Raw genomic sequence first — 23,585 nt, forward strand, 5'->3', positions numbered from 1 at the left:
ACATTTCTATATCTCTGCAATGTGGTCTTCCATCCTGATTGGGGAGATTTGTCAAAGGAAATGAACTTTACCTTTCAAATGGTACCTTGGAACCCGTTGCCTTCATTCCCTGGTGTTTGCATTGAAGGAGTACAGGTGGTGACAGAGAAAGGAGTGTCTTATTTTCTTCCGCCATTGGGGAACACAAAGATAGAGCACCAAAAGATATAATGTCACTGTTTTTTAGTTTTGACTCTTGCAATGTAATCCAACCCATATGGTGGCAAGAAGCTGTTGAGAAGTCAGATTTGGTGCTCTTACCTTAGCTGCTCATTTGAACTTTGCCTCCTCTTGCAAAGGTGGTACCAGTAATTCTCTGGTCTGCCTGTTTTTTGCTTCTGGGGTGGGGAAAGGTTGATTCTAGTCCTGAGTTGGAGGTGAAAAAGAAGGCCCTCAAATGACCTAGGCAGCCTATGGAATACTCAAGGAATGCTGAGACTAAGAGAGTTCTTAATGCTTCATTAACTCTTAGGATCATTAGAAAAGTCGTTCTGTTTCCTTAGCCTTGTAAGGCCTGAGGCTCAGATGTAGTAGGTCCATTCTATCACAAAGGTCAGTTTTTAAATTCATAGCTAGGATCTTACTATACCAAGACATTTTTACAACTTTTACTTCTAAAGATGTATCCTGGTTATTTTTCTATGTGTGTACAAGGGGATCTCCTGTCTCCTTTTTAACCAATGCATACCATTCCACTGTATACATCTATTATTAATCAATTCTCTTTTGGTGGACTTTTCTATTGTTTCCAATTTTTTTCTTAGAAAATAAGAAAACCTTAATTTTCGGGACCTGGAGTTGTCCTGAATGATATTGCAGGGACAGATGCATGATATTATGTATCCTGCCATAATGCACTGAATGGCCTGGGAAAAAGTATAAACTACAATGTAAACTATAATCCATGCAATGTAACAGTGCTCCAGAATGTACTCATCAAATGCAATGAATGCACCACACTAATGAAAGAAGTTGTTGATGTGGGGGATTGGAGGGTGTGGGGAGGGGGTATATTGGGAACCTCTTATATTTTTTAATGTAACAATCTGTGTGATCTATGTATCTTTTAAAAAAAGATAAAAAAATAAAAAAATTAATCAACACTGGGTATTATCAATTGGTAAATAGTATAATACAAAATTATGTTTTAATCAGAGTTCATTTAATTACTATGGAAGTCAGGTATTTTTATATATGTTTTATGGTCTGTTTCTCCTTGATTTCTCACCATCATTTTACAATTTCCCTATTCTAGGCCAAGAAGTATATCTAGTCTGCAACTGTTTTGCCAGACCATTTTTCTCCAGAAAAATTTCTAGGAGAAACTTTTTGAAGAAAAAATACAAGGGTATGCCTAGGTTTTTCACATGATCCACAGGGTAAATAGAGAGGCTGATTATTGAAAAAAGTGAGAAAGGAGTGATTTGAGGCAGTGGATGGGGAGAAAATCTATTATGGCCACATGAAATGTGAGAAGCCCATGAAACATGCCTAGTAAAACAAGCCATGGAGGTATTTCATACGTGAATCTGAAGCACAGGAAAGAGTTCATACTGAAGATAAGATATTGGGTTGTCCTCATTTAATAGGTATTTAAAACCATGGGACTAGATGAGATCACCAAGGCAGAGAATGCAGTTAGAGAAGGTATGTACCCAGCAGTTTGAAAATACTAATGTCTACATCTATAAGCTATAGATGAAAATAAATCCCATTCTAAAACTTAGAACTAGGAAGAAATAATAAAAATAGGGTGTATTAGTCTGTCAAAGATGTGCTGATACAAAATACCAGAAATCTGTTGGCTTTTATAAAGGGTGTTTATTTGGGGTAAAAGCTCATAGTCCCAAGGCTCTGGAAAGTCCAACTCAAGGAACCATAAGAGGTACTTTATCACCAAAGTCCACTGCCATGTGTTGAAACAAGATGCCATGTGTTGAAACAATCTCTGCTAAATTTCGGACTTACCCTCTGGCTTCTTGTATCAGTCTTGGCTCTCTTACCAAGGTCAACCATAAAGTCTCAGGTGAATGGTTCATCTCTCCCAGGGGTCCCAGGATCAAAAATGAGAGAGTTCTCTCTCTCCTGTGTATCTGTCTCTAGTGAGTTTCTGCTCATATCAGCCCACGAAGGGGATGGGGACTCAACCTGAGTTACGCCTTACTGACATAGCCCAATCTGAAGTCCTAAATTGATTTTCTCAAGTAAACTTAATTAATCAGAAGCTCCTTACTGAATTTAATACAAAGGGTATCACATCCAGAGGAATAGATTAGTTTACAAACATAATCTTTTTTAGGGATCCATAAATAATCTCATACTGTCACATACCAACTTTTATAACTGCAGTGTCATCTGCCAGATCTCATATAAGTTTTATACTGGCCAAAGAATTTATGTCTGAGCTTCAGGGAAATAAAACTTTGGAGGAAATATTTAGCTAAGATACCTTCATGAGTTTGTCTGTCATTTAAGGAGTAATAATATTAGACACTGTGACTGTCCGTGATAAACATGTAGTATTTGTAATCCAAATTCATCTTTAGATGCGTACAATGTTTCTGATCATGTAATTCTTAGAGTTTCCCGGTAACTGTAAGAATACCATGTAAACATTCAGTTAAGAATGAATTTGTTTTTCAAACATAATTTTTTGCCTTCAGTTTATTAGTAATCAAGAGTAATGCAAAGTATTTGAAAATGATGGTTGTTTTGAAGAACTGGAGAACTTTTCCTGAGATATGTTGGTCTGTGAAAATAATACAGAGGAAATCAGTATGGTAGGTGAACAGATGAACCAGAACTAACTCAGAGAATTTTAACCTTGTTGCTAACAGAGCTAATGAAGATAATAAACAGTTAAAAAGAGAACTTGACATTCAAGCAGTTAGAACTTGTTAGAGTAGGAGTCCTAATTGTCTTTAAAATATATCTGGAAGTGAAGGATGATGCAGATATATTTCAAGTTATTTTATTATGTGTGTGTGTGTGTTTGTAATATTAAAATGAGTTGATTTTGAGTGTTAATATTGAGTCAACCAGTTATTTATAATTACTACCAGGTTTTTAAATATTTTTTAGAAGGAATGGGGATTGAACCTGGGACCTCATACATGGGAAGCAAGTGCTCAAACCATTGAGCTATATCTGCTCTCCAGTAACTATCAAAAAAACAAATATTTTTATTTGTTCTTTTGCCTCAAGATTATTAAAAGTATTATCAGCCTAGGCAGATCAATTAAATAGGCTGATAAACCAATAGCAAGTGTGATTAATCTTAAAGTACCGATCTGTAGATCAGTTACCAGCAACCTAATTATTCTTTAAAAAATGTGTATCTTACCTCTAAAGTAATATTTGACCTCATTAAAGCAGTGCCATTGATAGAGAAAAAGCCTGGGAAGGGAACTTCCATGAGGCTGTGTAGATGAGGGACTGTATTCTCTAACTTTAACATCCTTTGATGGCTTTTACCATAGGTATGTAAGAGGTTTTTGGTTTTTTGTTTGATTTGTGTTTAAATTTAAGGTTAAAAGGATCTTCACAAAAAGAGTGGAGTCATAATAGAAAATATTTTCAGTTTAAGTTTTCCAATGATAAACATTATTAAAATGAAACTTATAAAATATAAAGACATAATGTAAAATTTTAGCTTGGTAGGGCATTTTAGCTGGAGCTTGAAATGAAACGATTTGGATTTTTTTGTTTTGTTTTGATAATTTAGCTTTCCTGTAGAAACAGTGGGATTGAGGCAGTGATGGAAAGTAAATTTACCTTTAAGACCAGCTCTAATGCAGGATCTCAAATGAACCCTGACATGCACTGGACCAGAGTCACTGCAAAGGTGTATTCTTGGGCCGGAAGTGCTGATTCTGTTTTTCTAACTAAAGAATGTTTCCTATCCTTTAACTCAGTAATTGACAAACTATGGCACATGGACCACATTCAGCCTTCCATCTGTCTTTTTTACCACCCATGAGCTAAGAATGGGTTTTACCTTTTTATATGATTGGAAAAAAGCAAAAAGAGAAAATATTTCTCTTGACATATGAAAGTTATATGAAATTCAAATTGTCGTGTCCATAAATACATGTTTGATTGGAACACAGTCATCATTTGTATATTGTCTATGGCTCTTGCTTAAAAAAACTGCAGAGCTGAGTATTTGTAACAGATACTGTATGACCCACAAAGCCTAAAATATTTACAATCTAGCCTACTGCAGAAAAAGTTTGCTGACCCCTGCTTTAGAAATCAGTAAAGCTCTAGGCCTTATAACTCCTATACGTCTGCCTCATAATGGGTCTTCCCGAATGACATGAGATGTGCTTACAAAGAGCTAAGGAAACAGATGGTAAATGTCTATCACTACACATTTTTTTTTAGGTTTAGTATTTTAGATGCTCAGTTTCTTATAATATTGTTTTCATGAAACTTAATTTTTGAATATTTGGACAATAAAACTGAAAGAAATAAAAGGGTAAACATAGCTTTACTCATATTGTCTTCATTAATTCCTTAACATTTTGGTCTATTTAATTTTATTGTTTATTCTATACAGGTTCTTTTTGTTTTTGTTTTGCAGAAATGGGGATGTTTTATATATGATTTTTTAGTTTCCTTTTTTACTAAGTACATTATTTTGAATTTTTATGCTGTCATTAAATATACACTGATCATGGTTACATTGAATTCCATCTTATGGATGAATCACAATTTATTTAACAATTCTTTTATTTTTGAGCATTTAGGTTCTAGAATAAATAATGCTGCATTGTATTTCTTTCAGACAAATATCTCTCTTCATACATTCCCAGAAATATACTAACTGAGCCAAAGGAGATAAATATTTCCGGGTTTGCGAGAATGTTTACCATGTATATATATATGATGAAAACCAAAGTTACTCTCCAGATAGGCTATAAAAATGATTATATATTTATTGTATCCTTGCAATCAGTTCATTATTTTAGTAGTTTTCAATTTGCTCAGCAAAAATTTTTTTTATTTGTTTGATTACTTGTAAAGTTTTGTTTCTTTTGTTAATTATTTGTTCATATTTTTTGGCTATTTTTTACTATTTGGTTATTAGTATTAGTTTTATTTTCAAAGTCTCTTTCTATATTAAGGATATTAGCCTTTTTTTTTTTTTGGTATTTGTTGCAGATATTCCTAATTTGTCCTTAATTTTTTAATTACATTTTTGACATAATAAAGTCTTAAGTATTTAAGTAGTCACTGTATTAACTTTTTCCTTTGTGTGTTTTGCCCATCTGTTTTAGTTTTGGAATTCTTTTTTGCTTAGAAATTTCTTTACAATTCAAGAATCAGCTAAATACACCCCTATATATTCTTTGTGTGTTTTTAAAAATTGTTTTATTTTTAAAGAAATTTTAGGTTACATAATGTTACATAAAAAATATAGGGCATTCCCATATGCCCACTCCTTCTCCTTCCCACACTTTCCCACATTAACAACATCCTTCATTAATGTGGCACATTTGTTACAATTGATGAACACATATTGAAGCAGTTACTAACTATGGACTATAGTTTACATTGTAGTTTACACTTTGCACCACACAATTTTGTAGGTTATGACAAAATATGTAATGGCTTGTTGCCATCATTGCAGTGTCATGCAGGACAATTCCAGTGTCCTGAAAATGCCCCCATATTACATTTATTCTTCCCTCTCCCTCTGGTAGCCACTGCCTTTGTATCAATGATAAAGGTTCTTCCATTGCTAGAGTAATAATAAGTTTATAATCGAATACTAATAAGTATATTTTAGTCCATTTTTCATTCACCAGTCTTGAATTTGGGGATGGTGATGCCCGCTCTGCTTCTAATTGAGAGGGATCCTAAATCCCATGGGATAGATGGAACTATCTTGCTTGCAGTTGCAGACTCTCTCTGTTTCTTGATGGGCGTTGTCTATCGTATCTCCTTGGGTGAGTCCAATGAACTGGAGAGTAGTTGGAACTCTGCTGAGATTCAGGGCTGAACTGGTACATGGATGGACCAAAGATTTAATTCTCTGGGACATGTATTTATCATAATGATTTCATTATTTATGTTTAACGTATCTATGTAGAACTTATTTTGGTATGGGGTTAGAATCAAACTAGATTATTTTGCCACATCCTTTACCAATATTTCTAGAAACTTATGCTGGATAAGCTCACATTTTTCAGTGGCATCTAATATTTCCTATGTAATACACAAAAATACTCTGTTTTGCCAGGATCTGTTTAAGAACTTGCTTGTGTGTTCTTCTGATTCTCATGCCAATTCTTTTGTCAGATTCACTCTATTTTCACTGTTGACTCTTTAACACCCCAGCAGACAAGGTGCCATTCCCCATCATTAGTTTCCTTTCACAAAATTACCTTAAACTGTCTTTTTTTGAGGGGTGTGGAGAGACAAAAATTTAGTAGGATTAGTGCTTTCTTAATTCCATTCTAAATGAAAGCAATAAAAACATGTTATCAGAATAGTATTTTTTGCTGTGATTTGAGAGGATATATTTAGCTTATTTATCTAATAGCTGTGTCACCTTCTCTGAAAACACTTTTCAAAAGATGAAGCTTAAACACAGTTCTCTTTCCTACCTCATAACAGTTCCACATGCCTTAAGTTAGTTATTTTGCCTATCTTATTTTAATTATAGCATTTGGGAAGCTTTGAAAAGCATTACAAATTTTATTTGCTGTGATATAGCTTGGTTATTAGATTGTGTTTTAGGAATTTAAAAAAATAGTTCTAAATGAGTATTCAATCAATGTTATGAAACAGCTTGTTTTTAATGTGTTTTCTCTAAAGGTCAAAATGGAGAGACTAGCTATGAAAGTTTTTCTAATACTGTGTGTATCTTATGCACAGTATTAAATCCATCCATCCATCCATCCATCCATCCACTCATCCACTCATCCACTCATTTATTCATTCATGCACAGATATTTATTGCTCCTACACTCTGGCCCAGACACTAATCTTGTGGGTATGGGAGGGGCAGCAGCAAGATAAGTGTGATGCTTGCCTAGAAGTCCAGTGAGGAAAGACAAATGAAAATGCATATAATGCAGTGTGAGATTAAGATAAATGCTCTAAAGAAAAGCAGAGCCTGATAAAGGGAAAGAGCATTACAGAATTGACATTCTTGGCTAGGGGGTCAGGAGAGGCCTCTGTGAATAGATGATATTTTTACAGAGATCTGAAAGAAATGAGGGCACAGCCATACAAAATCTGGGGGGAACCCCTTTCAGACAGAGAGCAGCAAGTGCACAGGCCCTAAGGTGGGAATTAAGTGGTGTATTGTGGGACATCGAGAAGACCAACGCATCTAGGGGGAGTGAGTCAGAAAGGAGATGATGAGGTCAAAGAAGCATTAACAAATTAGGGAGTTGGTTGTATTCTGAGTGTGACAGGAAGCCATTGGAGGATTTTGAGCAGGAGAGTGACAGGATCTGATGCTATTTTGACAGTACCTCTTTGGCTGCTGTAACAAAAGAGTGAATGATGGTGCCATTTATTGAGGTGAAGACTGAGAAAGGAGCAGGTTTTCACATGGAGTTGTGGTAGGAATCGAGAGTTCTGTTTGGCATATTAAATTTGAGATGCCTATAAGTCATTTGAGAGGCGACGTCAAGTTGGCAGTAGGATACGTAAGTCTGGAGCAAAGGAAAAAGAGACACGCTATCGAGTCATCAGCACATATCCTGGTTTAGTGCCGAGGGCCCGGGACAGATCACTCAGGGAGTGTATTAGATTCCTATGGCTGCTGTAACAAATTGCCACAAACTTGGTGGATTAAAACAACAGAAAGTTACACCCTCATATCTCTGAAGGCTGGAAGTCTGGAATCTGGTAAGGTTGTGCTCCCTCTGGACACAGTAAGGGAGAATTCACTTGCCTCTTCCAGCTTCTGGGGCTGTTGGTATTCCTTGCCATGTGGCTGATTACTCCATTCTCTTCTCGTGTACTCACACTGCCTCTTCCTCTTTGGTCCGTTAAATCTCTCTCTGCCTTCCTTTCATAAGAACATTTGTCATTGGATTTAGAGCCCACTTGGCAATTGAGGATCAGCTCCTTCTCTCAAAATCTGTAACTTAAGTGCATCTTTTGCCATATAAAGTAAAATTTACTCTATTACTATACTAGTTAATATTCACAGGTTCTGGGGATTAGGGTGTGGGCATATCTTTTGTGGGGAGGGGCACCATTCAGCCACTGTAGAGAGTGAGTGTGGGTTGAAAAAATAAGTGGTCCCAAGACCAGAAAGAGAACATAGAATCAGTGAAGAAAACAAAGAAGAGATCAGCGAGGTGTAGGAGGGGAAGGAGAGTCAGAGTGTGATATCTGCGGAGGGAAGTTTTAAGAAATGAAGGATGACTGGCTGTGTGGCAAGGGGCTGAGTAGTTCGATAAAATGAGGAATGACCATTGATTATTAGACTTGGTAAGGTTCAAGTTATTAGTGAACTTGCCAAAATTGGGTTCAGAGCCTGTCATACTGTTGTTGTCTCCAGTGCTAATCCAACTTCTACTGGAATATCATAGTCCTGTTTTAGTTGCAAGGTCAGTGGTTACTCAAGTGTTTCAAAGGTAAAAAGTTATTTTGTGATTTCTTTTTCCTCTTTTCTATTTGAAGGTCTGTGTGTGCATTGTGTCAATAAGTTTATTCAAACAAGCTGTTAGGTGCTCATGGTACATTTTTGGGAATTACAATAAGAAAAAATATTAAAGTAGATTATTTAATTATAAATTCCATATAAAGTGCTGCCAAACTTTTCTAGGACTTTGCTGTTTGCTTTCTCATTTCCTTGTTTGGGCTTTGAGGCTTTTCTATGAACTTCATTGAATTAAGCCATGTGATTACTTAGGAGTAGGTAAAAGACAATGTCGTCAACACTGTATCATCATATGACTCTCCGGTTGGGCCTAGTTGATATTAATTAATGGATAGGTCATTCCCCACAAGGCTACCCAATTGATGAAGAGGAGACCGCAGATAGAGGGGTGACATTCTGGTGAAAGGAATGCAAGTAGATCCATTCTACTTGTAGAACATCCAGAAAATATGTAAACATGCTTTCAAGGTCCGTATTCTCAATACATCCCCTCTTTCCATGACACGTTCATCTGGAAAAGTCCTTACCCAGGTGGTAAAAAATATTTATATTTCAGAAAGATAATGATGAAACCAAGGAGACAATAATGTAACATTAATATTTGCATCTCTATAATGTCCTCATTAAATTTGTGGAAGATTCTGACTCAAGAGGAATACATCTGCGACTGGAATAACTTTAAAGTGAAAACCATTGGATTCATCTCAGTCTAAAATAGGTAAATTAAAGTTCAAAATATTCCTACATAGGTCTGGCACTGAGAGTGTCATAATTAGGTTCTTTGTGTAAATTCTGCAGTAAATTCTTCCTGAGACTTCCTCTAGATCCCAAATTAGCGCATAAGATAGTGATCAAATTTGATGACTCTGAGTAGGTACTTCTCACTTTGATTTGTGCACCTACCTCTGAAGAAAGGGCTCACTGATTTATTGATCAAAATTTCCTCTTGAAGCTTTGATAATGCCATTTCCATTGTCTATTTACGATAGATTGAATCATGTCCCCACAAAGCCATGTTCAAGCCCTAACCTCTAATTCTATGAGTAAGAACTCATTTGTAAATGGGATCTTTAAAGGTGCTGTTTAGACGAGCTCAAACTGAATTAGGGTGGGCCTTAATCCAATATGGCGGAAGTCCTTAGAAGCCGAGGAAATTTGAATGCAGTCCTTTAGGAGGAGCCAGAGGAGGAAACAGGAAGGGAGAGATCATCATGATATAAGATTGCCAGAAAGCCAACACCAGAGCTCTATAGCCCTTGGAGAAAGCATGGTTTTGCTGAGATTTTGGACTTCTAACCTCCAAATCTGTGAGATGATAAATTCCTTTTGTTTAAGTCAACCAGTGTGTGGCACTTTTTATAGCAGCCCTGTGAAACTAAAGCACTATTATTCAAATTCCCTAAATTTTAGATGTCAGTCAATGGCATTGAAAAATATAAGCCTCATAAAAATGCCAAATTTATTCTATGTTTTCAAAATCCAACATTATTAGGTGATATATGTTGTTCTGGGATACTATATAAGCGTTTTTAGGGAGTTGAGTCAAAACAGAAAGGAACACATTCTTATTTTATGATTCTGAAACTCAGAATCTGAACTGCTAACATAAATTGAGATCAGTACTTTTATCCCACTTTTGACTCCTTACATTTTGCTTTGTCAAATATCTGCATGAGAAAAGGTCCTAAAGTGGAAATAGGGAATATTGTTTTATATAAACCAAGTTGCTTGTTAACAAATTTTGAACAATTTTACAATTTAAAGTTCTGCCTTTGTCTTTCAATGAAGCCAACATTATTGAGAATAGCATATGATTTTAGAAGATATATTGGTGTTCTGGGAATTTGAGGCTACTGAATAATCATCAGTTGCAAGAATGTAATAGACCCAACGTATTTGGAGTTTTTTTCTTTGCAGTAGGGAAATTGGTGGATTCCCTGGCTTAGCTCATCTGAAGAGAAGAATTACTTACAAATATATTAGCTGGTTGCACAGTATGAATAATTTTGTCATAGATTTTGAGATAGGTAGGAGTGAAGATAAATTTAAGAAGCTGTGTCAATTACAGAGGGAAAACAGTATAGCCAATTAGTAAGAGTTTTATTTGTCATAGGGTTTTTCAACTTGGGCACCAAATTTCAAGTTGGACCAGCTAACTCTTTGTCATGGGAGGCTGTCCAGTACATTGTAGGATGTTTAGCAGCATCCTTGTCTTCTACCCAATAGGTGCCAGGAGCACCCTCTCCTCAGTTGTGACAACCAAGAACTTCTCCAGTCATTACCAAAAGTCCTATTGGGGACACAATTGCTCCTGGCTGATAACCACTGGGGCTAGACTATTTAGAGAGCCCCCAAACTCACATTCCAGGTAGAATAGGATGTGGATACAACCCAAGAATCCATTAAGAAATGAAGGGATAAAGAAAATATACATATACAGTGGAATATTGTGAGATACGGTGCAATGTGGAAGAACATTGAAGACATCATGTTCAGTGAAATAAGCAAGGCATATAAGGACAAATGTATGAAATCACTTTTTACAGAGAAAAGCAAATTTGCAGAGACAGAAAGTAGATTAGAGGTTATGATGGGTGGGGGAATGGGGGAAAGAGAAAGTGATTGTTTATAAAAAAAGAAAAGTAAAAAAAAAAAAGAACAAATGGGCTAAAGAAGTAGGCATATTGAAAAAACTTTGGTTGTTGAACATTTAACCAGGATGGGGTTCATTAAGGCATTGCAATGAAGGAGCAACTCATGCATGTATATTGGATTGATGAAAAGTAGATCCATTTTTTTCCCCATTCTAAAGTTTAAATGAATATAGTAGAAATACTAATAAAGTAGATGATTGATTGTCATCTATTCTGCCTTCCTACAAAAAAACTTACAGAAATATTCAGGACTGCCATTGTTATTCTCCAAAACTAAGTCTGTAGTAGGCTTGTGTGGGAGACATCTCTGGATATAACTTTCTACTTGTTTGAATATCATTTCATAGTAGAGGCTACTTGGGGACCTACATAATATATATGTTTGTCCTTCTATGAAGACTAAATGGCACTTGTAGCAGAGACTATTTATATTCACCAAATATCCTTGGAAATATCTACATTTCCCATCCTCCCTTATACTTACGTTTGGGCCATGTCACTAGTTCTCTACATTGAAATGAACTTAACTTCTGGGGCTGAAGAATTTAAAAATCTGACTGCCCCCTCCATCTCTGTCTTCCCTTCTAATCACTTTGGGCACCTAGCCAATGAAGCAAATAAAATAGCTGCTCCTTTCTTTTTTTTTTTTTCTGTTCTCTATTGATTGGACTTTGGACCTTGGGGAATTGATTCTTTTAATTCTCTTTTATTTCCTATTAATGATGACCTTATCTATTTTTTTCCTCCTTTCTGGAATCCAGTTAGAACTTAATCTCTTGGAATAGAAGTTCAGCTAAGACTCGAGAGCACAGGCATCATTGCCAGTGCCGTTCCTTGAGTTGATATTATAGTGAGAAAGTCACATGCATATGAGGTAAACAGTGACACAGAGTGGTGTTACATATGAGCTGGTAAGCTCTACAATGAAGGAGGGTTGGGAGTTTTTTAGGGGGTGGTTAGTTCAGTAAACAAAAGATGAAGCCACCAAGGATTGGTCTTTGGAAGCAAAGTAGTGTGGTCTCTGATGCCTGACTGCCTGCATATGAATCCTGTTTTTGACACTTAGCTCTGCGATATTTGACATGCTAGTTCAGTTTTCTGAGTTACTTTCCTGATCTATAAAATGGAGAATTAGTACCTGCTAAGGTTGTAAGCATGTACTGCATATGTTAAACTCTTAGGCTAGTACCTGTTCCATAGTATGTAGATTTTTTCTTTATTTTTGTTGCTTTCCCCTTAAAATACTTCTTTTATTGAAAATGCTGTTTGGATGTTAGCTATTACTATTAATTGGATTGTGAATCAAAAGGACTATAAGTTCAATAGTGTTTACAGTACCATATAGCCAGTTGTATTCTCACAGTTAGGATAAATAAGTTAAGGGCTTCCATAATTCCAGTTGCTTCATCTTTTCTACCCAGCACAGGACTGTCACCAGCATAAATGGTACTTATGGTCAAAGACAAAGGTGATTTCCTCTGGGTAGTTAAAGCCCCACATCTGAACGCATGTCTTGGGAAGCAGAGCATAGGCTGGGTTTTAGTTCTCATTCGCCTGTAGGGCAAAGTGCCTTTTTGCAGCAACTAGTCTGAGCAACTGTGCAGAGGCCCTGATTCCCTTCTGGAAGACTGTAGACCTTGAATGCTGTCAATTGAATTATTCATAATCCTGCCATTTATCTCCTTGATTCTTTTTCCCTTCCCGCTGCCCTCAAAGGGGTGGAGTTTGAGTCCATCACTTAAAGGGTTTAGGTATGAGATGGAATCAATAGCTATGTTCTCAAGATGTGCACATATGGATGTTTCTAAATCCTTGAGTTTGGATGAGTGAAAGTGAGGAATAGGAAAGCAAGAGGACCCAGGGATGAGTCCTGAGGATCTCAAACTTTCAGAGATTACACGAAAGTAGAGGAATAGGAAAAGGAGAATTCAAAAAGAGAGTGGGGTGGGATTGGAGAGTGGGTTGTTACAGAAGGTAAGAGGGGAGAGATGCATTGTATAAAAAACCAAAGTCTGCTTTGCTGAAGCATTATGGGGGTTACTTGGTTACACAAACCGTTACAATAATACCTGACCAACTGAACAGTAATGCTAGCAGTTCTGATTCCTCACTGATCAAGCTCCTGTCTCGTAGGTAAAAGCCTCCGATGCAGATGCAGGACTCTATGGCTTTGTTGAGTATTCTCTTTATGACGGATTCCAAACCTACGAAGCATCTCGGCCATTCCAAATCAACCCACAGGATGGATGGATCTGTGTTTCTCAAGATACCGACAGGGAAACGGATCCAGCCACCTATGATCTCTTGGTGAAAGCTAAGGATGGAGTAAGTCTTTTTGAACAAAATTTCAAGCACACTCAAAAGTGGACTGTTATGCACACATTACACAGTACTGATTCTTATCAACAGTTGACCGCATTATATCATCTCATCCATAAGTAATTCAATAGTACCTTTAAAAGATAAGGCATTTTAAAAACAACACAACCACAATACATTAACAATATTTTTAAATGACATTTAATATCTATTCTATATTAAATTTTCCTGAAGTATCTAAAAATATCTTTTAATAGTTTTTTTTAATCAAGATCCAAGTAAGTCCACATATTGATATGAATGAAATAGCCCTTAAGTCTCAATCTATAACAGTCAGCCCTCCCCTTATCCTTTCTCCTATTTTTTAAACAATTCAGGTCATTCGTCCTGAAAACTTTCTAGCATTCTGAAAGTGGCTGATTACATCTTTGGGATGTCTTTAATGTGCTCTTTTACCTCCTGTATTTCCTGTAAACTGGCATTTAAAGCTAGAGATCGATGAGTTTCAAGTTCCTTCAGGTGGTGCTCTGTGCTACTTTTGCATCACATTAGTGTGCAATTACCATTATTTCATTAGGGGTTGCAAATGGTGATTTTCAAATTCTTTTACTCCCTTCCCTTTGCATTAAAATTATCTGGAATTCTATTAATAACATTCTTACATCAACTCTTTGATTACCCTGAAATATAATTCATATAGGAAAGGAAGGATATTGCTTGATTATTTCTATTTTACCAGTTTTCAAAATAATGTTAGTGCCTTAACTGTGTGCAAAGGTGACCAATAATTTTATACTTGGTTTGATTATAAATTCCCCTTTTAAATATATATATATATATTTGATGTTGTGTTTCCCTGTGTTGCTGACCTTACTCTTTCTAATGTTCAATTCAACCCATCTTTGACCAATGAGGGCACCTTCAATTTGGCTCTTTTATCTTTCAATCTTTCAAAACTTTTTATTGACATATAGAATACATGTAGAAACATGCACAGATTATAAGTGTACAGCTCAATAGATTTTTATAAAATGAACACACCCATGGAAATGGCACCACATGAAGAAATATTGCACTAGTCAAGCAGCCCCTTTTGGACTTTTTCTGTAACTATTCCCCCACCCTTTAAGAATAGCGGTTGTTTTACTTCTAGTAATAAAAATAAGCTTTGCCAGTTTTTAAACTTTCAATGAATACAATCATACTGTATATGTTCCGGACTGGTTTCTTTACCTGAATATTTTTATGTGACAATCATTCATATTTTTGAATGTAGCAATACTTCATTCATTCTCACTGCTCTGTAGTATTACGTATGTGAATATGCCATAAGTTTTTATCCATTCTGTAACTGATGATACTTATTTGTAGATTGCTATAAGCAGTGCAGATATAAACATTATTATACATGTAATTTAGTATGCAGATGTGAGCATTTCTGTTGAGTGGAGATTTAGGAGTTTGAATTGCTGGATCATAAGAAGGCCAAACAATGTTTCAAAGTGGTTGTGCTGCCTTATATTTCCAGCATAAATGTATGAGAATTTTTTTTAATTATAGTGATTCTGGTAGGTGTGTAGTGATATATCACATTGGGGTTTTACTTTGCATCGCCTTGGTTACTAATGAAATGAGCACCTTTTCATATGTTTTATTGCCAGTTTGTTTAACTTGTGAAGTGTCTATTCAACTCTTTGCTCATTTTCTATTGTTTTGTTAGCCTTTTTCTTATTGTATGAGTTATTTATATATTTGGCATACAAAATGTATCTTTGTTGGATATATTTATTGCATATTTCTTCTCCCATTCTATAGTTTTTCTTTCCTACTCCCTTAATGGTGTATTTTGAGGAATATAAAATCTTAATGCTATAGAGTTCAGTTTATCAATTTTTTCCCTTTATGATTAGAGCTTATTGTGCCTTTTCAAGAAGTCTTTGTTTACAGAAAGGTGTTCTGTTATGTTTTCTTAAAAGAATTTTTTTTTGTTCTTCCTTTCACACTATTTTTCAATCAGATAGGGAAGGTTTATTATTATATTTCTAATATAGATATTCAATAGACTCAGCACCATTTATCGAAATATTCTTTTCTCACTGCACTGTCATGTCTTCCTTGCATAAATCATGTGACTCTCTATGTATGCACCTGTTTCTGGAAACTACTTTTGATTCATTTGTCTGCTACACTCTCTTAATCATTTTTGACTTACAATAAGTCATGATATCATGCTTCTTTTAACTTTGTTTTTGCTATTCAAGATTACCTAAGCTATTCCTGACCGTTTACATTCCCAGGAACATTTTAAAGTCAGCTTGTTCATTTGCCATTATATTACTGAAAGGTAGTATACTATATACACACATTTTTCTACAATTTAATGTTTTCACTTAATACATTTTGGAAACCTTGCATGTTTCCTTTTCACTGCCTACTATTCCTCTGTTGTTGAGGCACGGCTAACAACATTTTAGTCTAATCTTTCTATTTTGAAATTAGTAGAAGAATCTACCTCCTTAAGACATGGTTTGTTGGGGAAGGGGGAAATAGTCTAAATGCATTTATTACAAGCAAGCACGTAGAAACTAACATAAAGTCATTTATAGTAAAAAAAATTACCATAATTTTCTCATCATCTCTTTGCTTAGATTTTTGTTAACACCTGACTATGTGGTTTCTGGAATCCCTGCTTCAATGTAAGAAAAAATGTAGGAAACAAGAGCAAGAATAAATGGAAGAGTTTAGATTAATTCAAGTATGTGTAATTATTTAAAGTTCAATAAATGCACACAAACGTATTAATGAAAAGTGTTAGAAATATAGTAATAAAAGATATTGGGACAATCTTAAAAGTTCATCCTAGTATATGTAGAAGTTATCATTATACAAGTAAAGGTCATTTGATGCCAGAAACTTTTTATCCCAAAAGAGAAGCAGTGCATTGATTTAGAAGCATTGGCAGTGGACTAGAAAATTGACCCTGATATTTAATTTACTTCTTTCTGTTTCCATATTGAACCTATTCCACAGACTCTGTGAAGAATGCTTTCTTTTCCTTTCAGCTTGCCAGTCTCTATTCCATCATCTCTCTACAAAGCTTTCCCAGACTGAACAAGACGTGCATTTTAAGGACAAATTCTAGAAGAGCTTTTTCCTCCACATGATAGTTTATTTTGCTGCCTGCATTGTCTTAATGAATTTCTTCTATGATAAACAGTTTCTGCAGGGCAAAGACTGCATCTGTCATAATAATCTTGTTCAAAATCTACTAGCAGACTGTATCCCACAGAGAATACATACATCCATAATCAAAAAGGGTGGTAAAGATGAAGAGATGAAGATAACAATCTTGGTAATGACTCTGTAGACTATCCCTTAAAATCAATCTACACTGAATTATAGAATAAATTAACTCAGGCAAGGTTTTTAGGTTTAAGATGTTGGATTCCAGACCATAATGACTTTATTGCGAACAGTAAACTACACCTTGAGAGAAGTCCTTTCACTTTACATAATTACCTTGACAAGGGTTTTGATCCTTTTTCCCCTCTGATCCATTCTCTTTCTGCTATATGTTCTGAAAACCTTTTAGAAGAAAAATTGCCAAGAACTCACTTTGCTTGTCATGACTAAGAGATTTTTTTTATCTGTCAGTAGAAGAAATTTTTCTTATAAAATACACTACATGTTCTGGGCTGCTTTGCTAGTTATCCTTGTGATGACTGTCAATATTTTTTAATCCAATCACATCTCCTATTGATAGTACTTCTGAAATGACTTACTTTTTGCTGCTACTGGAGCTATTGTTTATCTCATATGTAGAAGCTGTGAGTCTGCTTTAAAATTACATAATGGAAACAAATAATTGGATTGTATTGACAATCACAGGTTTTCTTCACAATAAAGCTTTATATTTCAATTATTCCTTGCTTGTCATTAATCCCTTGCTTCTTTTTCCTATTCATTTCCACCAAATGAATCTCTCTTTTCAGTGTGTTTATTAACAGTTTTTCTTTACACTTTGTTACATTCTGAATTCCTTAGCTGATATATTCTGGAAGATAAAGCTATTAGAGCTCTCTCTCTTACCGCTCCAGGATTAGGAGAGGATTATGTCAGACTGGCAATATAGAAATAAATTGATTTAGCCTTTCATCATTTTATATCTATAGCAATACCTTTATTCCTGATAAAAGTTGTCTTTTGAAGTCTGTTACTTGGTTTGTGTGCAGTGCAGGTGGATTAGTAGACTTGCTGAGTAAAAGGACCCGCTCTTTTCAGTGTAGTAGATTATGCTTTCTTACTTTCTAAAGTCTTCAAGTGCATTTTCCTGTCTTCTATTGCACTGATCACTGCCATCCCCACCCCAGTTTTAGAACTGAACGGTTGCCCAGTGGCTGTGGGTTTCCTAACTCAGTACTCCAGACCATATCTCAAATTAATTGCCAGCTGTTCTTTAACGGACTACCAGGATTAATCTCTAAATGTCTTTACTACCACTGTACCTTAGTCTCTCCCTCCCCAAATCTTAAAGAGTCCTAGGCATCCATTTTTACCCAAATTCTCATCTCCATCCTCTTCTGTGCATCCTTTCTGAACCAATCTCTTAACTCCTCTGCCCTCCCCAACTCTTCTACCAGACCACATTAGAAAACTCCCTTAGAAACTCAAACTGGTTTCCTACTGTCCTTTTATCTTTTTTCCAAGATCAAAGCAAACTGTCCTCTGAGGATACCAATTCCTCACTCGCCCTTTCACAACTCACAAGCCTGGAGATGGAGAGGCAAATCCTGCTTGTTTTCTATCTCTAAAACCAAATCATTTCTTCTCCATTCTCCATCAAAACCACATTGCTTTGGAAGTTTGTATTGCTAGGCTATTCCATGGAGACCCTTTTCTTTTGCTGTCAATCCCAATGTCAATTAAAATGTTCCTTGCTCATGGTCTTCCTCTCTACCACTATTCCTTGACCATTCTCTGAGTCTACAATACCGATTTATTGAACCATACAACATCCTATTTTCAAGGATAATCACCGGTAATTGCATCACCTCTGAAATCTTGATTTCAAGCATGCCATATTCTGAAAAGCATTCTTATCTTTCTTTCTCATGTACTGCAGTGTCTTTACTCTGGTCCATGATTCTTCTCCCATAGTAAGATCGCTAATTTATTGACCTATCATCACAGTCATTCAGTTGCAATCTCTCTTTAGTTTCCTCTCCTGATAGAATTCTGGTAAAACCCCTGCCATGTTTAAACCTCACTATCTGCCTTTCCTACACTCCCACCTACACAGCTAATTGTGCCTAGAGAAAAATGATGCATCTGCTTCAGAGAAGTCCCTTATCTTCCTGCCACCCACTCTTCTAACCTGTTTGTGTATCAGCTTGCATTCTTTACCTTCTTTCAATGATCATATTAAAGAGGACTCAGTTTGCATCAAAAGCAAATCTCTGTAGTGTTCAGGGTCCCCATCTACTCCAGCCTTCTCAAGGATATCACTTCTACAGTGAATCTCGCTTTGTCCTGGATGAGTAATTTGTAGCTTTCTTTTGAATGACTTCCATGAGCCTACAAGGTGTCCAGCATGATTATTTTGTAGCTTTCTTTTGAATGACTTCCATAAGCCTATAACAGATACTACTACTTTGTCTCTTAAGTACACACAAACATAATGAATTTCTTTTGATTTCTTGTACTTTTTTAGCCATCATACTTCTATCTTCACAGAAAATATACTTAAAATTATGTCTGTTTCTTCACTTTTCAGTCTTTCTTTGATCCATTCGCCCTTGCTTACTTCTCCAATAAAACTGCTTTTATCAATGCAATCACTGTTGTTCCATATGCAAGGATTGTTTCTTTACTTTCATTTTATTAAACCTTTCAATGAATTTGAAATCATTCTTTAAGCAGTGCTTCTCTTTGCTTTGGTGACATCATGGTTTATCGTTTTGTTTTAATTTTTTTCATTGATAATCAGGATGCTTATTTCCCATCACTTTTTTTCATTGAATATGGAATGTAGACTAGAGTTCATTGACAAAGGGAATCACAGCCCACAAAAGTTGAGATATGAAGGATAGATATAAATATTCTACGATTCATTAGTAGACTCAGAGTAGAAACATTCTCTTATTACATAAAAATCCCATATCTGCTCACTGATCTGGCAAACTTTTCCACCTCTAATAGCATATGCTTTCAACCCTGGAGCTTTCCCAAACCACTCCCACCATTCACAGCATGTCTTGAGGAAGTTGGGAGTAAAGTAGTTTGTGTAGAAGGCTCTTACTATAACTCAAAAATTAAATGATGGCGCCTAAACCAGGGCTTGTTGGTAGAAAGAGAAAGGAATTAAAATATATTCATGCACGGAATTTATGGGATGCATTAGTTATCTATTGCTACCTACTTCAAAAATTATTCCAAAATTCAGCAGTTTAAAATAATAAACATTTATTATCTCATGCAGTTTCTAAGAATCAGGAATCTGGATGCAACTTAGGTGGGTGTACTTGCTCAGAGTCCCTTCTGAGGTTGCGTTATGAGAAAAATGCAGCCTCATAAGGGAGGTTTGGTCCAGTGCTTTGGAAAGTGAATACCCTGAGAGTGTGGAGAGGATGAATTTATTTATTTATAAAGATTTATTTATTTATTTATTTATTTATTTATTTATTTATTTATTTATTTATTTATTATTTCTTTCCCCTTTTCCCTTCCCCCGTTTGTCTGTTCTCTGTGTCCATTCACTGTGTGTTCTTCTGTGTCCGCTTGTATTCTTGTCAGTGGCACTGGGAATCTGTGTCTCTTTTTGTTGAGTATCTTGCCGCGTCAGTTCTCTGTGTGTACAGTGCCACTCCTGGACAGGCTGCACTTTTTTCATGGTTGGTGGCTCTCCTTATGGGGCTCACTCCTTGCGCGTGGGGCTTCCCTATGCGGGGGACACGGTACTCCTTGCGTGCATCAGCACTGCACATGGGCCAGCTCACCACATGGGTCAGGAGGCCCTGGGTTTGAACCCTGGACCTCCCATGTGGTAGACGGATGCTCTCTCAGTTGAGTCAAATTTGCTTCCCAAGAAGATGAATTTAGATCAGCATCTTCCACATTGTGTTCTGTGGAATACTGGTCTCTCAAGGTGCTCCTTCCAAAGATGTTTCTATGGTCAATTAGGAATGAAATACACCCCAAAATTCAACTCCTTCTACAAATTCACATACAAAAAGCTTTGTGAGAAATCCTCATAGGAAAAACCAAATTTGACTTGGTTAAATTAGGTTTTCCCGAACTAAGGAACCCCTCTCCCCGCCACGGCCAGGTATCTCTTCCTAAAGCCTCGATTTGATTATGGCACACCGCTAGTGGTAGCAGTAGTGTCCCCAGGGTGGGAGGAGGGGATGGTTTAGGAAGTAAACATTAGAACATTGAATTTTATTCTTTTTAATTTCATTTTTAGGTTTTCAATATAAATAATACATGAACACAGTAAACATGTATATCATTTGTTAACACATAATTCTAAATCTACATTAAGAGTATACACACCACATTTTTTAATTAATGGAGTCCACTGGTGTGCATAATCAAGCCTGTCCTCTTTAGCATTTAAATCAAATTTCATTTATCAAACTATCCAGCCTTGTCTCTATATCCTGCCCACCCTCCTCCTCTCCACAGCACTCCCCTGCAGCCAAGCTAGTCTGTTTACCTTCCTCACAACATGTTAAGAGCATTTGCTTTTTACACTCTTACTACATTATCTTCGCCTGAGGGACTGTCTGTGAAATCTTATTTGCTTTCGAAGACTCAACTCAAGGAGTTGAGGGTTTCTTTCTGTTTTGGTGCTAATGGTTCTGTTGTACTACTCTTCAGTGGCTAAAACCATTGAAGTCCACAATCCTTTATCTGTAGTTCTGAAACCCCAAAGCTCTCAACACGGAAAGTTAAAAAAACTCATTTGGTGAGACTTGAACTGACAGGAGGCTCTTCATGGTCCTACGTTTTGCTGCAGAATATTGTTTGATTACAAGGTGCTGCCCCAGACCCCACTAGGCACGTGCACTAAATTACCTTTCTAAAACCTAAAATCAGAATTCCAAAATAAATCTGGCCCTCAAATATTTAGGGCTAGAGACCTATAAGATCTTATATTTGATGTTGATTAATCATTATAACTGCTTTCATATGTATTAAGTCATTCATTCCAACAACAGGCCTGGAAAGTGGATAGTAGCTCTGATGAACAAATAGGTACCTTGGACTCAAAGACTACCTGATTTTCCAGGCTACAGGCCTGGATGCGGCAGTACCAGGCATTGGACCCAGGTCTTTGTTTCCAGATTGTTCTGTTGTGCCACAAACATACTTGTATATTGTCTGTCTCAGAGATTGTAGGTCCCTTGAAAGCAGAATCTGTCCTCCTGTCTTTCTCTAAGACTGAGCCTATGGTAGGCATTGTCCCTATTGCAACCAGTAAAAAATCAGTCTTAAATGAAAGGTGGAGTTTATACTGTAGCAAAACATGGGGTTTGAAAGAAATCACCCGGAGGTTTGAAAGAAATCACCCGGGGCTTTGGGGGGAGATGAATCTTTGTTCTGCTTGCAGAATCTGTTCTTTACAGCCCACGTTGCCTTGGGTGAGTCACTTAACTTTTGAACTTTATTTTTCAACTTAGTAAAAAGAGCAAACCATAAAATCTAAAAAAGGCTGATTATAAAAATTGAAAGAGTGTGTAAAACACACTTGACATGTTCATAAATGGTTATTATAAGAGTAAAGTACCCTCTATTTGATATATTCAGTAGATAAAAATTGAAATATAAAAGAAGAAGACTGGATTTTTAGTACTTTTCCTGTAAAAAAGAGACATTGTTCTTGGATTTCTCTTTTTAACTTTGTCCATCTAAGATTTTGCTTATTTTTGGTATTACTGCCAATGATTTAGGAGTTTCATAGACAGCCTAAGAATTAAGGTCTTTGTTTTTAAGATCTTAAAGTGAAGCGATATTCCTTTCCTCACATCCTTCTTTGTTTCATATTACTTCTCTTACTTGTTTTCCCAACCCCTGCTCAAACCTAAGTGATTTCTTACTCTTGAAGAGAAATATAAAAGGAAGAGGAAAAGAGGGAGAAAGTGAGAAGGAAGGCAGTTTGGAGAAAAAGCAGGCTCTATGTCAGATGTGACGGAGTATTTTCTATCAGCTTATAATCAGTCTTCAGCTCCCTCTCATTCCTCTCTACCTGGGGCCCTATCCACTATTAAAGTTTGCTGAAGAGGTAAAGCTTATATGCATTTTAAGCATACAGGCTGGATGAATCTTCCATTGCTTTGTTTTTACTGGAATTGTAGCTAGACCCCATTCCTCCTATTTTAATTTGTAACTGGTATTGCCCTGGCACTTTATTCAATTTAGAATATGGGAAATTAGATGTATTCCCTAATTCTTTTTAGCCTCCAGAGCCTGCAGCACAGGGGACCTCAGAGGAAGAGAGCCATTTCCGAGTTTGTTGTTAACCTCCTCCAAGCAACTCTTTGTCTAGCCCTCCCTCACCCTGCAACATGTGCTTCCTCCATATCCGCACATCAGCAGTCCTCCCTTTGTCTCATGCCAAACCTTCTTCTTCACTGTCTGTCTTTTTCCTCTTTGCACAGCACTTCCCTGCCAAGTAAAAAAAAAATGGGGGGGGGGGGGTAAGTGAGTGAGAAAACCTAGGCTGTTGTGACTTACCAAGGATTTTTGTCAAAGATGAAAGTGTCAAATGTACTAGACAGAAATGGAAAATGGGGCTTTAAAGTAGGAACATATGTTTTAACTTTAAACAAGTAAAAAATTGATCGCAAAGGATCATTTTCTTCTATTTTATTCTCAATCCTTTTCTCCTTTTTGTTTTTAGAGGCAGCACAACCTAAGCAGGGTGAGATCTACTTCTCAAT

The 23,585-nt window shown here is 36.3% G+C and overlaps 1 protein-coding gene across 1 annotated transcript in view; it reads left to right on the plus strand.

Annotated features, from left to right (window-relative positions):
- Positions 1-23,585, plus strand: part of DCHS2 (dachsous cadherin-related 2) — a 282,266-nt gene that overhangs the window by 132,885 nt on the left and 125,796 nt on the right. The window contains exon 2 of the mRNA XM_058274999.2: positions 13,459-13,650. Within this exon, the coding sequence (XP_058130982.1) occupies positions 13,459-13,650 (192 nt within the window). The remainder of the gene's footprint in view (positions 1-13,458; positions 13,651-23,585) is intronic.

This window comes from Dasypus novemcinctus, chromosome 1, assembly GCF_030445035.2.
Source record: "Dasypus novemcinctus isolate mDasNov1 chromosome 1, mDasNov1.1.hap2, whole genome shotgun sequence".
Classification (NCBI taxonomy): domain Eukaryota; kingdom Metazoa; phylum Chordata; class Mammalia; order Cingulata; family Dasypodidae; genus Dasypus; species Dasypus novemcinctus.